Source organism: Oikopleura dioica, chromosome XSR (genome assembly GCF_907165135.1).
Source record: "Oikopleura dioica chromosome XSR, OKI2018_I68_1.0, whole genome shotgun sequence".
In the NCBI taxonomy this organism is placed as follows: Eukaryota; Metazoa; Chordata; class Appendicularia; order Copelata; family Oikopleuridae; genus Oikopleura; species Oikopleura dioica.
Window position 1 is genome coordinate 5601889 of NC_137294.1, and position 13851 is coordinate 5615739.

Consider the following 13851-nt stretch of genomic DNA (forward strand, 5'->3'; position numbering starts at 1 on the left):
ATTGGCTAAACATTCACACCTGCATAAGATAAACCGATCTGTATGGCTTCTTAACCTTCCGGATTCCCAATATTAGTGGCATTTTATGCTACCTTCCGGGTGTTTCTTGAATTTCATCAGTGACAGGTCTCTGGATTTTAGACGCAAATAATCCTTTTCCTCGTGAGATAGAAGGCCACTCGTATAGTCCAAAATCACCCGTGTCAGCCTTTAATCTTCAAACAAGTGACCTAAGCTTCTTATTTGAAACGGTCTTATCTCCTGGCAAATTTATGCAATCGCGGAAAAAAGCAGATACAAGTCGTTGGCGAATACGTATATCATCCTTGGTCGGATTTATTGTTAAAGTACACCGCTACACCTGGCTGGCTTTTTCTATTAGTAGAATGTGATGAAATAGGCATCAATTATAGTTAAAACAATAATCCCTGCTAATCACTTAGCGCACCTGGCAGGTAAATAAATATGAACATTCTGCTGTTTCTTAAATCTCTTATAAACCGATCCGCTTTGATGGAAGTCAAGTAGAGTCACCCTGAGTCAACAAAGAAGCTCTTCATGAGTTTGAGGATCATTTCATCCTTGACAGATTAGATTTGGCATTCTGTTTTATTTTGTTCTTTGTTTCATAATTCGTAGAAGGAATTGGATATGGCAAATTTGGATTCTGCCACTGCTGTGGAATGAAACGTGTGTTGTGAGACATGACCGGTAATCCCCCAACTCCACTGATCAACTCACACAACCGTTTACTCTCACACCACGCAGCAGCTATAACACCTCTTCTTTTCTGCACAAAACCTGTATTTGAACGAGAAACTAAATTTTTAGATGATATTTTTAGGCGCAATACACATATTAATTACAAAATAATTTCATACTCTCCAAGTTTATTGCAGAATAGGCGACAAAATTTCTTGACAGTTGGAAAGACTCACTGTTTATGACCAGAATTCATCAGTTTACAATCTAGGGACGATAAAGGACTTTGATTCGCCACCGCAGTAGTTAGCACAAATGACCATTGGTTGACCAGGTCGGCCGAGTCCGAAAGTCAACACTTTATCTTGGCCAAGCTCGTACATCGCCTCAGCCAACTTACTCAGATCTCTTAAGAGCTCGGTTAGATTCGATAAGATTTTCTATTTCCTACATGAGATCGAAGCAGAAACCGTATCGGGGCACAATGCTGTACTTCACTTCGGAAGGTTTGACAGAGATTCCGTGCTCCAACGCCTCACCATTGGTGGTCTTGAAAATGACAGATCTGTCTTGGCCGATGGTGATTCTGACTTCCTGCCCTATAAAGGCCAAGCTGCGGCAGGTTTGACGAAAATCAGCAGTGTTCATTTTGAAGATAAAGCTATACACATTTATTCGTATGCAGGGCTAACTTATTACTGATACCTGTATTTTCCTTCTGCAAGAAGGGAGAAAGAGGGAGCAGAGCGACCATTGTTAGGGCTGCCACATAAAAAATCGGCCCAACTCAACCTCTTAGAATTCGATTTTTCTAACCCTACCACGCTTTAGGGTTAGCCTTGAGGTTTTCAAGAAAAATAAAATTTTTCGAAATTTTAAGGATGTAGCCCCCGAAAAATCGATTTTTTCGCATTTTTTTCGGTTTTTTTGCCTCCGGAGGCCGAATTTTCAACTTTTTTCAATTTTTATTTTGCGATCATCAAATTCAGGGCATTTAACAACCCCAGTGAGTGCAGCTATGAAAAACTCAAATTTTTGCATAAGAAAATTTTTTTTTTCAAAAAAATCGAAAATAATGATTTTCTTAAAAAAGCTTTCTAAAGTAATTTAACTCTCAAAGTCAAGCCCCTTAAATTTAGAAATCAAGGAACGGGGCTGAGACGGCCCGAAGGGCCGTCAAGCCCTTAAATTTAGAAATCAAGGAACGGGGCTGAGACGGCCCGAAGGGCCGTCAAGCCCTTAAATTTAGAAATCAAGGAACGGGGCTGAGACGGCCCGAAGGGCCGTCAAGCCCTTAAATTTAGAAATCAAGGAACGGGGCTGAGACGGCCCGAAGGGCCGTCAAGCCCTTAAATTTAGAAATCAAGGAACGGGGCTGAGACGGCCCGAAGGGCCGTCAAGCCCCTTAAATTTAGAAATCAAGGAACGGGGCTGAGACGGCCCGAAGGGCCGTCAAGCCCCTTAAATTTAGAAATCAAGGAACGGGGCTGAGACGGCCCGAAAAATATTGTTTGACCCAAAAAATAAAGTCAAAATTGTTTAAAAAAGATTTGAAAAAAAATGAAATTTTTCGAAAAAATAAAATTTTCTATCCATTTTTTTTACTGACCATGGTTGGTCATACTCGGAGCTGCACTCACTGTTGATGCGTTAGCCCCTGTTCTTTCAAAATCTAGAAAGAAAACAAAAAAAATCAATATCACGTGACTCCGCTGGCCATTTTGATGATTTTTGGCTATTTTCGCTATTTTTCGGACTTTTGGGCTCATTTTTCTCAAAAAAACTCCATTATCTCTCATTATTTTTCTGCTTAATATGATTCTACTAATCACGTAGAATATTCCAGGGGGTTTTGGGGGTTTAGGGGGTCCGATTTTTATGTGGCAGCCCTAACCATTGTCGATTATTTCATGCTTCATTATTCTTGAGATGCTCTTAAAAAATCAACTATTTTACCATTAATGAAAATAATTAAGGATAATAATAAAAGATTTTTTTCTAAGAATAAGTAATAATTCTCTGAAGTTGTTTAAAATCTCTTCGGTTCATTGATAAATATGTGTGCTTTCAAAATGCGCAAAAGAGAGGCAGCTGGCTAGAGAGAGAGGCCAACGGATTTAAAATGTCTTCCAGACGCTTTAGCATCGCGCTGACGGGAAAATAGGAAAGTTTTCGCTTCCAATTCAATTTTCACGAAAATGTATTTGTAATAATTAGTTATTATTAATTACCATTTTGAATTGAAATGTTTCAACGAAATCGAAGCCGATAAAACGATTGGTGAGCAGTGTCCAGTGATTTGTAACCTAAACTCGTGTGGAAGTCGTCCAAAGTTAAGGAAACTTTTATTTCAGCGCGGAGGGTCTCGATCTGATTTCCCCTTCGGTGTGAATTTCTTTTTTAATTTTTTGGGCAGAAGGGATGAGTGCTGGCTTTGGAAGAGAAGCAAGGGAAGTTACAGTTTGTGCGCGCCAACGTGGACAACTAACTAGCTGTTTAAACCTGGCTAAATGGACCCACTTCCGGCAGGGCTTATGTACAAACCTTATTGGAATTATGGACTGGTCACGTTGTCCGAAAGAATATCGGTAAGAGCTCAGCTCTGAGTCCTCCCCGGATAACACTAAGACGAATCCATTCTCATGTGAAATTCGACCGTGGAAATGAACTTGTTGCCTCAGCTTTATTCAATATTCTACTCATACTTCCATCTTTGTTTTTCATTGACGAAAACCTGCGAATTAAAAAATACAAATTTTGAGGAAAGCCGCAAATCCTTGGAGAATCATTGAAAATTTTCCAATTGGATTGAAAGGCAAAATTACTACTTATCTTCTGCTTCCGGTGAACAGTATAATATTACTATTGAAGTAAGCACAAATTCGTTTGGGCCAACTACAAGTTCTAGCCCACAACGTTATTTTTCGCTTGGTTTGATTATAACTCGCCCAAGAAATTAGAGCCATGTTGAATCTTTTCAACTGTATGTCGCCTCTTTTCACTGCACATTTCATGTCCTTGGCCTCTTACAAAAGATTTATTTTAATGCAATCACCTTATCTTTTTAAGCCATTGAGAACCTTCTCTTCCCCTTATAAATGTTCAACTACAACACGTCGCTTTGAAGATTCGTTTCTCTTACGAATTATTTATAAACAAAAAATTCCTCGTTCAATCCAAGATTTCCTTTGAACCGAACCAGCGCTTCAACCGCCGACTTTTCAAAAATTTTCTTACTTGATTGCCACTTCGAAAAATCGCAGTCTGAGATTGAAATAGATCTAAAACAGATTGTAAATTATGAAAGCTTGCGCCACGCTTCTAGGTTTCTGTACATTTTCCGATGCATTCGAATTCGAGAAAGCCGACCGCGAGAAAAGTGAATTGTTCGCAGAGATGGCAAACTTCAAATCGTCGATTTCTAATAATGAGGCGGCGCTTGACAAGCTGAGTGTTTTTAAAGAGCTTGTCCAAGGCGCTTGGGACCAGACGATCAACAATTCACGAGAACTGGATGCACTTGAACAGAGTATTGATCGAAACTCGGATGCTATTGTGAAAGAAAATGTTCACCGCCAAGCATCAGACAAGATGCTCTTTGAATTATTCCAATCGGTGCTGGAGATATTGAACGACGACTCCAAGCGCTTTCTGGAGCTTGAAAAATCAGCCGATACTTTGGAGAAGGTCGAAGTTGCCAATGCAAAGGCAATGGAGACTCGGGTGAATGAAGAGATCTCTGGAACGAGACGCTTACTCGACTCGCACGCTCACAAGCTCAACGAGCACTCCGCCACGCTTGAGACAGTCTCCAGCCTCGAAAAGAAGCTCCAAGACCTTGAATTCCAGGTGACAGTCGAACTCGCCAAATCTGAGGCTCGACAACGCACGGCATTAGTCGCCGCCAAGAAAGTCTCAGAGAAATCTGACGAAGATTTTGTCCTAGATTATTCAACACCTATTGACACTATTGAATTAGAAGACAGCTTTGTTACCGAATCGGATATCAAATTGATCCAGGACGGTGTTACCGAAGAAATCAATGTTTTCGTAGCGAGATTAGAAGGTTTAGAAAGAAACGTCACCGCGCTTGATGAAAAGTATCTGCAGCTCCATCAAACTCAGCTTAATATTACAGAAATATCGCAGAATAATACTCTCGAAATTTTGAATCTTCAAAATGCAACAGATATTCTTGACAGGAAAGTAGACGATTTGGAACAAATGATTAATAGAACTGTCGTGCGCTTCGCAAATCAGACGATGGAACTTGCCACCCATGTTTCTGACATTTCTAATTTGACTGATGCTCACGAAACGGAACTATTCGAGCTCAGGTCTGAGCTCATTCACGCGCAAATGGAGATTCAAAACTTAACAGATACGATTTTTTGGCTCCAAACAGAAAATGAAATCGGCGAAGAAAAGGATGATGTAATCAAGCAGCTTCAAGAGACTGTCATCGAACTTCAATATGGCCTCATTCCAGCGCCAAAACAAGGGGAGATTCTCATCACCGGAGGTCTCCAAGACTTTGGTGCCGACTGGTCTAGCATGTTGCTCAGCGTTCACCACAGAGCCCAGAGAGAGTTCACACAAATGCCTCTTGGGCGAAGCTCGCATTGTTTGGTTAGACTTGATGATGACATTTTTGCTCTTGGTGGAGCATTCGACTCTGCTTCACGTCTCTCTCGAAGCTTTGAATGGAAAGAAATTGATCCAATGTTGGAAAGTAGGGATGATGGCCCTGGATGCGCAACGTATCATAGCAGAGTCTGGGTTTGTGGTGGTCACGATGGGCAGACCTTTCTTAGTAGCTGTGAGTCGTATCATCCTTCTGACGGATGGCGATTCGAAGAGAGTCTTCTTGTTCCTGTTGCAAGAACAACTGCCGTCGTGAATTCCGAAGGGCTTTTCATCATAGGTGGCGCAAACGATTCTGGCGATGTACCGTTCGTTCAATGGTTCGACGAATCCCTCAGCATGTGGCGTCTGAAGCAGGATATGCCGCTAAAAGTTGCCGAAGGAAAAGCCGTCGAAGTTTTCGATGAAATATACTTAGTCGGCGGTTCGGGAGGCAACGAGCATAATATTCTGTACATGAATACGACTTCCGAAGAATGGATGCTTGCTGGAGAAATGAACAAAGATCGAGTTGGGGCATCCGTCGTTGCCAAAGAGCATGAAATTATTATAATCGGTGGGGAAATTTGCTTCGACAATTGTGGCAATGTCATAGAAGTCTTCGACACGTTCAATTTAGAAGTAAGGAAGGAGAAAATCCGAAACCTTCCAAACATCAGTTATGGCGCGGCTCTGCTTATTTAACTTCTGAGTCCAATAAAATGTATATTCGAAAGAATTTGTTCAAAGTGTTAGGTGCGTTTATTAGTCACAATGAAAGAAAAGTTGCTGTACAGGGGTTGAACTTAGGAATGCTAGACTGACGTATCTAGAGGAGTGACTTCGGGCGAACTAGTTTTCTTTTGAATAATTTCTCCCCACGCAGGGCCAAGGGATGGAACCCAACCAGGACGCGGAGTCCGCACTTGATGAGCAACTGCGGTGGATACTAAATATCTCGGTTAAATTTTTAAAGCATTGTTCTACTATCAGTTTGATCACTTGTGAATTTTACCTGAATATACCGAGGAAGAGTTAGTCTGAATGTCAGCCTGGACTTGTGCTTCCTTGAAATTAAAAGAGACGGGAGATTCGGCAGAAATGCCGCTATCTCTTTGCTGAGTGGTAAACGCCGGATTCTACGAAATTTCTTCGTGAAAATTAATTAAAAATAGAAACTTACCTCGTGAGAAATTTGATTATACTCACAGCAGGACTGTTTGCTTGCGCTAGAAAGGACAGAAGGATAAACATCGACGCTAGAAGGAGCTGGAACCATTGAATCTCTTGGTTTGTAAGTCCCTTGATTGTCGCGTTTTTGACGACAACGAAGGCACATCAGCCAAATAATCAAAACCAGAGCAAGAATCGTGAGGAAAGTTATACTGATGAGTATCAGATACAGAGCCCAATCGTCGAGGCGATATTGACACTGCGCTCCGAAAAACCAAGTGCTGTCGTTGTCTAATTTAAGGACTGGGAAACTGATTAGGACGTGAACCTCGATTCTTATTTGAGTATTCTGGTACTATTTTAGTAGCTGACTTGGTTTGAAATCATGATGCATCATTGATTGACTAGCTGGAATAATATTTCCCAGCCCTTCTCTGCGCAAAAACAACGTGGCGCGACGTTAATACTCTCATGCGTACAAATAGCATCGTTTTTGCAGTAATCGGCTACACAAATCGACTCGCAGTAAGCTATTGCTATCAGCTGGCCTTCGGGCTCCGTGCACGTCTGATACCGCGGACAATCAATGCTCGGGCAAACGCTGTCGCCAACAATCTGCGGCTCTAGGGGCTGATTGCCCAGTACGCTTGGGAGGATGAATTCGGAAACAAGAGAGTTCCTTGTAAATTCCCGTTCCATGGCGGTAAGATCCCTCAATTTCGCCAAATTGGCGATCGATGCCGATCGAGCTGAATTTCTTTTGATGCCTTCTAAAAGAAAAACAAAGGTGGCACGCTTACCTGGGACAGAGAAAAAGACCGTTACAGGTGTGGTTTCGTCAATAGATGCGGAGAACGACGAGTTTCCTCCATCGGGACCCTCCTTCAATTCGTGTTAATCATTTAAAACTCCTTTCGGGAAACTACTTACCACTTTAGTTAGGGCTGGAACGATTCCAATCGTTGAATAAACACTTGAATAGTAGCTTGCGAAGAATTCTAAAGAAAGAATATAAAAAATACTCTGAAAACCGAAAGCTCAACTCTCAAAGTCGGAGATGCGCACATTGCGGACATTTGTACGGGCCCGGAAGTTGACAGTGATTTCGTAGCTCTTGAGCAAGTTCTGAGGAATTCTCGCTTGAACCGGCTCGAAGTTGATGTCGTCATTATTCTCTGAGTTTTGCGCGTGAACAACGGAGTACTGGAAGAACGTGTGCACCCATAAGATTAATCGGATTTTGCTCATTTGAATTGGCGTCTGAACGGCATCGAGAGGCCTCCACGATTCACTCGAGCGCGTTTTGAAACTCCTTCACTCTGAAAACAGCAAAAGGCTATTTGAGACTCTCAAAAAAGTTAAGCAGCGAATGTGTGCCTGAGAATTTTTACTCATTATCAATACGCGTCTTCCTGCAAAAGTTTCTCTTAAAAAACATATTTGTAAAAGTATATCTTCACACCTGCTAGGCGGACCAAATCTATCGATTTTTCAAAGGATCATCCACCGACGGAAATTCCTTTAAACATCGATTTCTAGTTGATGTAAATATAACGACAAAATAGAAGACGTGCCAGTCATTTGGGATATAATGGACATAAAGTAAAATAAGTATAAATAAAACGCTCCATAGGTTCGTTTTCATATTTTGAATCACAGGCTGTGATACCAGAATCATATAAAAAGCTAGTGAGGGAATTAAGAAGCTCAAAAGACTTGTCAAAACATGAGACACGTTTTTTTGGACTCTACCTTACAATGGATTCTTACGCGCGTTATTTTTTCTTGTGAAAGCACGGCTCTCTTTCTATTTTCATGCGAGGAAATCTCTGTCCATTTTTGTAAATTGTAATTAAGAAGCTTTGGTCAAACTTGACATATAGTGGGTAGTCGATGTCGTCTATGAAATGAATTTTTAACAAGACTGGTGCTCTCAGGGGACGATTAGTGGCTCATTTCGTTTTCTCTTTGGTGCGATTGAGCTATCCTCTTTCATTTCTCAATTTCGTGAAATTGTCTTAGTCCGAGCTGATTACCCCTAAATTAGAAAGATAGGAAGTCAGTGCCCCTCGGGGGACACTTTTTAGCTGATACAAGGGTTCAAAACAGCAACTAATTTCAGAGCAAAAGAATTTATAATGAGAGCGATGCACCATAATTTATTCATGTCCATGTTCAAAGGAACAGCGTCTTGTAATACATGCCTACCCATTTTTAAAGCGCATACTTCAAACATTTTATTCGGCTCCCTTCCCAGGCGCATAACCGAACCTCGCATGCATTTTCCCTGATGAAGATAGATGAACTTTTCTTATTGTTCTCTTTTCAATTATTAACGCTGCTTTTCGATGAGATACCTGGAAAAATAGATGTGTATATAAACAGTATATTAGTTGCTGGCAGTATTTGCGTTCTCAAGATGACTCTTCGTTAAATTCATCTAAGGTGATTTGGAATTGGGGCACCCTGCTTCGTCTCTTTTGTCAATTCTCATTCTCTTTTGTCCTAAAGCATCTCACTCACTGAGAAGTGTCCGTGACTGATCCAAAGCGCGATTTCAAGAATTCATTATTATAGTGTTATTTATATCCTCATCCGAAAAGTCGTTAGAACAATCCTTATCACATAGATTATCAGATCAACTCATGCTAAAGCTAAAGATAAATATCCTCGATATAATATCGGGCTAAAAGTTTTACTTTTATTGAAAGTCATTCCGATGGAAGTTCAAGTTTTAACGGAAACTGATTTATATCACAGAAACAAATCTCTCATTCCCGCCCTTTTTTGCAAAAAATCTCCGAGAAAGCACCATTGCATTTTCTCAAAATTGATGACGCCGATCGAGTTTGGAGAGAAAAACGCTCAGAAACCGACGAGAAGAGTCAAACCAATGGGTTTTGAGGAGCCGGTTCCTATGAAAGTCCAAACGAAAAATATGGACGGGACTGAAGAGCGAAAGTTGAAACCGGCAGTTCGAAAACCTACTGATGGCAACAAGGAGGATATTCCGGAAGATCAAAAGCTCTCTTATCCTCGCGTGAAACGTAAGTTTTTATCTACCACCTGCTCCTTATAAATTGCTTCATGTAGACACTGACTTCTTTTGGTCGCCCGTTAGATTCAAAAAGCGGATGCCACATAATCATGGAACGTTGATAAACGAAGATTTCACTTCCAGATTTCGCAAAGGAGACGTTTTTCCAAACTTCAAGGTGATAAACATGCGTCTTGTTCTCGTTTTATCTTAACTTTAGATAGAAGTAAACATCTCCAGCGAAAAGAACTGGTTAGATCAACCAGATCGCTATTTCGAAGCAAACGATATTGAGGCTTTTGAAGGCTTGGTTTCTATACTTGAAGTCTTCTTAGAGAATCTCAAACAATTTCTCTTTATGACGAACTTCATTCAATGTTACTTCAAGTTACTTCAATACTAAACATGATTTCATTTTGAAACCAGCAATAGACTCCTTGAGCCATCTTCGCGAGTCAATTGAAGAAGCTTACGACTCTCATGCCCCAAGCCTATCGAAAGCTGAGCGATGCATCAACGAAAACTTAGGCCTTTACGATGACAACAGCTTGTTCGAAGAGCCTTCCGTTCCACTGGACCCACCGGACCCAAATCAAGGATTCCTAGAGTGGGTGCGTAAATCACTCTGTATGTTCTTTTTACTGTCATTTAGCTGGAAGCCAGAGGAATACCCTACCTCAAACCAGAATACAACGATGAGGACTCCTCCGTTGATGAAGATTCATCTGAATGTGAAAATGCCTACTATGACTTCGATGGCCAACGTCACTGGGACCAAGAGAAAACCTTCGTACCGGAAGACACAGACGATTCCTACAATCCCTACGACTGGTAGATTAACCTGCCCATCCATCTGCAATTAGTCCGCTTTAATTTATTTTGAAATTGCTATTTCCGATTACATTTTGCCAAAAATTAAACACAACAATAAAAGTAAAAAGGGGAATGTGTGAGTTTATTTTTGAACTATTGGAATGAACAGTGATTGGTTTTTTACGACAGTGATAGTTTATCCGCATCCGCGGACACGGTTTTGAACTTTGAGATTGTTCCTCAATCGGAGGAGACAATCGAAAAAAAAGTGACGCAGGTAGAAAGTGAAACTGCTCAAGGGGGTGATCCTTTTTGAACTTTGAGATTGTTTTCCATAGAGGAAAGACAACTCCCTTGAGCAGCGAAATGCTATTTTGAACTTTGAGATTGTTCTTCAGACAATCTCAAGTGAGTTTAACGGGAATCGGTGAAAGTGAATTGTTTGGAGGTTGTTTACCTCCAGTTAAAAAGCACATGGATTTGGGGAGGAGGGGGGATCCATGGCCGTGAAAAGGGGCGGGGGAGAGGACGACAGGAAGAAAAATTGGGTCAGGGTGGCCGGAAGTGTTTCGACTGCGCGGGAGCCACATTTTCGGACTCTTCTTCGGCGATCGACTGGACACCCATTTCCCAGAGACGCATTTGCGCCTCCTCGCGAATCTTCATATACTTTTCTTCTTCCTCAATTTTCTTGTCGCATTGAAGCCGCTTTTGCTCGTACATCTCAATCGATTTGGCACGCTCCTCGATTTCTTTTCTAAATTTGGCTAAAACTTTGCTCGCGAGAAAAGATGAGTACTTACAGTAGAGCGCGGTTTGCCTGGCTTTGTTGGAAGAACTCGCGGTTGAGTTGCTGGACGTTTCTGTCGCACTTGGAAAACTGCTGCAGCACTGTTTTTCGCGCATTCAACAGCACTTTGCACGAGTCCAGTAATCCGTCCAGACGTCCCTCGAGTTCCTAAAAAAACCGTTGAAAGATTGACTTGGAAAGATAAAAAATGAGAATTTTAAATGTCGATCTCGATCGTATCAAGAAAAAAAACCGCCTAATGTCTTGTTTTCAAGCAAAAAAGCAATAGATAAACAAAGATACGGAGGTTCACAGAAAGCATCCGATGAATGCCTTAATTACGAAATCATGAAAGGCAATAAATGCATTACAAAGATGAAGAATTCGTTCTTCATCCGAAAAAGCGTCTCATTCACTGGAAAATACATTAATTTGATGCTAGTTAGGAATTAATAGTTTAAGGGAGATGACATTACGATAACTAAGAATAGTATAATTATTAAAAACAAACCTTTATTTTCTTTTCACAGTCTGCGTTTTTATCTGCTGCTCTGTTAGCCTCTCTGTGCATCCAATCGAGGACGTTTTGCTCCATTTTGGCGAGTCTTTTTTATTTTTCGCAAAAATATTTGGTTTTTTTTTCTAGAATGCGGTGGTTTTGATTTTTTCAATTTTTTGAATGCGTCCGCGGCGCAAACAGTTCAAGTCGAGATTGGCCGCGCTCGCGCTCTCCGCCCACCTCATTGGCTCTGGCTCGAGTTCGCCGACTTACTTCACGAAACAAGAAAGAAACTAACTACTATCTCGCCAGAGAATCAAATCCCATTATCAAGAGCATCAGAAACCGTCTTTCCCGCCAATATTTCGTTTTTCAGTAACTATTTATTTTTTGTATTTTTTTTTTCACTTAGAAAGTTGCCATTCTCTAGTTTCTACCTTTCAAATGAATTACATTGAAGATGAATAATTGTAACTATTTGGATAATCTCGAAAGGCGAAAATTTATTTTCACATATTATTCTTTTTCTTCTAAATTGTTTTGCTCATTTCTATTCCTGTGGCGAAATGATTAACGGAAGTTCAGTTTTCCGTGGTCGCCTGAGATTTTGGTTTTTGAAAATAACAGTAGTGGTGTGTTGTAGAATGCAGGCTGGTCGACAGATCGTAGTTCAAACCCGAAACTCCTCGGGTAAGCTGAAGGAGCTTGGTATCCGACTCAAGTCCATCCGAAACATCGAGAAGATCACCAAGACAATGAAGATGATCTCCTCCGCCAAGTTCGCCAAGTCTTCCAAGAAGATTGGTCCTGCTCGAGCCTTCGGAATGGGCGCCCAGTCCATCGATGCCGTAAGTTCGAAAAGCCACGATGTCGCTCTAACCGAAAATTCTTCTTGTAGAGCACCGAGGGAGCCCAGAAGGAGATCTTCGTTGCTGTCACCTCCGATCGAGGTCTCTGCGGTGCCCTCCACACCACCATCTGCCGAGAAATCGAAGACGATATGGCCGCCTCCTCCGCCGCAGAGAAGAAGCTTGTCACCATCGGAGACAAGGGCCGAGTCTACTTCGCCGCCAAGGTATCTTTCAAAATTCAAAGCAACAATGCCGACGAATTATTCAGAACCCTGATGATCTCCTGCTCGAGTTCAAAGAACACGGCCGAAACGAACCTACTTTCGAGGACGCCTCCTTCATCGCTCAGCAGATCCAGGCCACTGGTTTCGACTTTGAAGCTGGTACTATCAAGTTCAACCAGTAAGTCGTCCTTCTTTCCATAAAATTGTTCAGCTGCAATCTTTTAGCTTCGCTTCTGCCATGAAGCAGGTGCCCACCAACGCCACACTCCATTCCGTCAACTCTTTGAGCAACGCTGACTTGTCCGTTTTCGATTCCATCGATGAGGCCGTCCTCTCTGACTATGCCGTAAGCAATAGTGTCTCTCTTCCGTTTCCTTACCTTCATTTTTTAGGAGTTCAACATGACCGCTTTGATCTTCGCTTTGATCAAGGAGAACTACGTCGCTGAACAGGGAGCTCGAATGGTTTCCATGGACGGTGCTTCTAAGAACGCTGGTGACATGATCGAAAAGCTCAACCTCTCCTTCAACCGAATGCGACAGGCCGTAAGTACTCATGCTTTCTTCTTGGCAAACCATAAATGATTAATGCGTTAACATCAACGGTAGTTAATCACAACCCGTTTTCTGATCACGGCAATGGTTTCATGAGAGTCAGCAGGCCGGCGATAGGACTTCTGGGGCGGTTTTTCGTCCCAGTCGACCTTCTCTTAGCCGGGCGGTGTTAGACTGTTGCTAAATCGAAACTGGTCATGAGAGTTGTTAACGGCGCTGCCTCGCGCAGAATTTCCTGCCGTTAACTTAGAATTGATCCAGACAGAGCTAACTAAAACTAAACTTAAACTATCTATGAAGAATACGAACGTTTACATCTTGGTTCTAGGTCATCACCACCGAGTTGTCCGAAATCATCTCCGGTATGGTCGCCATCGAATAATTTCTCCTTTGCTCTGTCAACATGTGTCTCCCTCAACGAGTTCAAGAAGAAACAAAAAATTCTATTTATTTGATCGGGTGAAAATTGTTCCCGGTTCAACTGTTCGCTAGGACAAATTTAACTTATTAAAACCATCTGGATTTCCCCCTAAATGACCCGTGTCAAATGTTGGTTCTGTTCTCAAAATAAAACAACACGTTCAG

At 41.6% G+C, this 13851-nt stretch overlaps 8 protein-coding genes across 10 annotated transcripts in view; 4 read left to right on the forward strand and 4 right to left on the reverse strand.

Annotated features, from left to right (window-relative positions):
- Nucleotides 1–13851, forward strand: part of LOC145706810 (protein transport protein Sec23A-like) — a 28901-nt gene that overhangs the window by 10242 nt on the left and 4808 nt on the right. The window lies entirely within an intron of this gene.
- Nucleotides 880–2694, reverse strand: LOC145708181 (uncharacterized). Of its 2 annotated transcripts, none has more exons than XM_081785831.1 (4): nucleotides 2595–2694; nucleotides 1408–1451; nucleotides 1154–1363; nucleotides 880–1110 (listed from the first exon to the last, which is right to left on the reverse strand). In XM_081785831.1, exons 1-4 carry the CDS (start codon nucleotides 2619–2621, stop codon nucleotides 963–965), a joined length of 429 nt encoding a protein of 142 aa, XP_081641957.1. In that variant the 5' UTR covers nucleotides 2622–2694; the 3' UTR covers nucleotides 880–962. The 2 variants fall into 2 exon arrangements, with proteins under 2 accessions (XP_081641957.1, XP_081641956.1); XM_081785830.1 differs by having other exon boundaries at nucleotides 1408–1454; nucleotides 2595–2691.
- On the forward strand, nucleotides 3967–6079 carry LOC145706784 (uncharacterized). The gene has a single exon (XM_081784228.1). It carries the CDS (start codon nucleotides 4003–4005, stop codon nucleotides 6028–6030), a length of 2028 nt encoding a protein of 675 aa, XP_081640354.1. The 5' UTR covers nucleotides 3967–4002; the 3' UTR covers nucleotides 6031–6079.
- LOC145706808 (uncharacterized) lies at nucleotides 6116–6785 on the reverse strand. Its single transcript, XM_081784255.1, has 3 exons — nucleotides 6509–6785; nucleotides 6341–6464; nucleotides 6116–6274 (listed from the first exon to the last, which is right to left on the reverse strand). The coding sequence occupies exons 1-3, from the start codon at nucleotides 6662–6664 to the stop codon at nucleotides 6141–6143; spliced, it is 414 nt and encodes a 137-aa protein (XP_081640381.1). The 5' UTR covers nucleotides 6665–6785; the 3' UTR covers nucleotides 6116–6140.
- On the reverse strand, nucleotides 6892–7887 carry LOC145708965 (uncharacterized). The gene is made up of 4 exons (XM_081786657.1): nucleotides 7542–7887; nucleotides 7429–7496; nucleotides 7299–7380; nucleotides 6892–7247 (listed from the first exon to the last, which is right to left on the reverse strand). Exons 1-4 carry the CDS (start codon nucleotides 7744–7746, stop codon nucleotides 6892–6894), a joined length of 711 nt encoding a protein of 236 aa, XP_081642783.1. The 5' UTR covers nucleotides 7747–7887.
- Nucleotides 9281–10481, forward strand: LOC145706796 (uncharacterized). Of its 2 annotated transcripts, none has more exons than XM_081784243.1 (5): nucleotides 9281–9545; nucleotides 9592–9713; nucleotides 9756–9840; nucleotides 9968–10146; nucleotides 10188–10481. In XM_081784243.1, the coding sequence occupies exons 1-5, from the start codon at nucleotides 9332–9334 to the stop codon at nucleotides 10368–10370; spliced, it is 783 nt and encodes a 260-aa protein (XP_081640369.1). In that variant the 5' UTR covers nucleotides 9281–9331; the 3' UTR covers nucleotides 10371–10481. The 2 variants fall into 2 exon arrangements, with proteins under 2 accessions (XP_081640369.1, XP_081640368.1); XM_081784242.1 differs by having other exon boundaries at nucleotides 9968–10142.
- LOC145706806 (uncharacterized) lies at nucleotides 10362–11865 on the reverse strand. Its single transcript, XM_081784253.1, has 3 exons — nucleotides 11650–11865; nucleotides 11152–11306; nucleotides 10362–11105 (listed from the first exon to the last, which is right to left on the reverse strand). The coding sequence occupies exons 1-3, from the start codon at nucleotides 11731–11733 to the stop codon at nucleotides 10898–10900; spliced, it is 447 nt and encodes a 148-aa protein (XP_081640379.1). The 5' UTR covers nucleotides 11734–11865; the 3' UTR covers nucleotides 10362–10897.
- On the forward strand, nucleotides 12282–13648 carry LOC145708966 (ATP synthase F(1) complex subunit gamma, mitochondrial-like). Its single transcript, XM_081786659.1, has 6 exons — nucleotides 12282–12485; nucleotides 12536–12712; nucleotides 12757–12890; nucleotides 12938–13058; nucleotides 13105–13257; nucleotides 13595–13648. The coding sequence occupies exons 1-6, from the start codon at nucleotides 12282–12284 to the stop codon at nucleotides 13646–13648; spliced, it is 843 nt and encodes a 280-aa protein (XP_081642785.1).

Bases quoted from the DNA above. Each gene is read 5' to 3' on its own strand.
- LOC145708181 (XM_081785830.1), bottom strand. From the start codon at position 2,621: ATGAAGCATGAAATAATCGACAATGGT. The intron at 1,364-1,407 runs GTATCAGTAATA...AAATGTGTATAG, and splicing joins CTTGCAGAAGGAAAATACAG to CTTTATCTTCAAAATGAACA. The intron at 1,111-1,153 runs GTAGGAAATAGA...CGAGCTCTTAAG, and splicing joins GGTTTCTGCTTCGATCTCAT to AGATCTGAGTAAGTTGGCTG.
- LOC145708966 (XM_081786659.1), top strand. From the start codon at position 12,282: ATGCAGGCTGGTCGACAGATCGTAGTTCAAACCCGAAACTCCTCGGGT. The intron at 12,486-12,535 runs GTAAGTTCGAAA...TTCTTCTTGTAG, and splicing joins GCGCCCAGTCCATCGATGCC to AGCACCGAGGGAGCCCAGAA. The intron at 12,713-12,756 runs GTATCTTTCAAA...CGAATTATTCAG, and splicing joins GAGTCTACTTCGCCGCCAAG to AACCCTGATGATCTCCTGCT.
- LOC145708965 (XM_081786657.1), bottom strand. From the start codon at position 7,746: ATGAGCAAAATCCGATTAATCTTATGGGTGCACACGTTCTTCCAGTAC. The intron at 7,497-7,541 runs GTTGAGCTTTCG...TTCTTTCTTTAG, and splicing joins GCGCATCTCCGACTTTGAGA to AATTCTTCGCAAGCTACTAT. The intron at 7,248-7,298 runs GTAAGCGTGCCA...AAAGAAATTCAG, and splicing joins GGTCTTTTTCTCTGTCCCAG to CTCGATCGGCATCGATCGCC.
- LOC145706806 (XM_081784253.1), bottom strand. From the start codon at position 11,733: ATGGAGCAAAACGTCCTCGATTGGATGCACAGAGAGGCTAACAGAGCA. The intron at 11,307-11,649 runs GTTTGTTTTTAA...CGGTTTTTTTAG, and splicing joins ACTGTGAAAAGAAAATAAAG to GAACTCGAGGGACGTCTGGA. The intron at 11,106-11,151 runs GTAAGTACTCAT...AGCCAAATTTAG, and splicing joins CAGGCAAACCGCGCTCTACT to AAAAGAAATCGAGGAGCGTG.
- LOC145706808 (XM_081784255.1), bottom strand. From the start codon at position 6,664: ATGTGCCTTCGTTGTCGTCAAAAACGCGACAATCAAGGGACTTACAAA. The intron at 6,465-6,508 runs GTAAGTTTCTAT...GAAATTTCGTAG, and splicing joins ATAATCAAATTTCTCACGAG to AATCCGGCGTTTACCACTCA. The intron at 6,275-6,340 runs GTAAAATTCACA...CGAGATATTTAG, and splicing joins CTCTTCCTCGGTATATTCAG to TATCCACCGCAGTTGCTCAT.
- LOC145706784 (XM_081784228.1), top strand. From the start codon at position 4,003: ATGAAAGCTTGCGCCACGCTTCTAGGTTTCTGTACATTTTCCGATGCA.
- LOC145706796 (XM_081784242.1), top strand. From the start codon at position 9,332: ATGACGCCGATCGAGTTTGGAGAGAAAAACGCTCAGAAACCGACGAGA. The intron at 9,714-9,755 runs GTGATAAACATG...TCTTAACTTTAG, and splicing joins ACGTTTTTCCAAACTTCAAG to ATAGAAGTAAACATCTCCAG. The intron at 10,143-10,187 runs GTGGGTGCGTAA...ACTGTCATTTAG, and splicing joins CCAAATCAAGGATTCCTAGA to CTGGAAGCCAGAGGAATACC.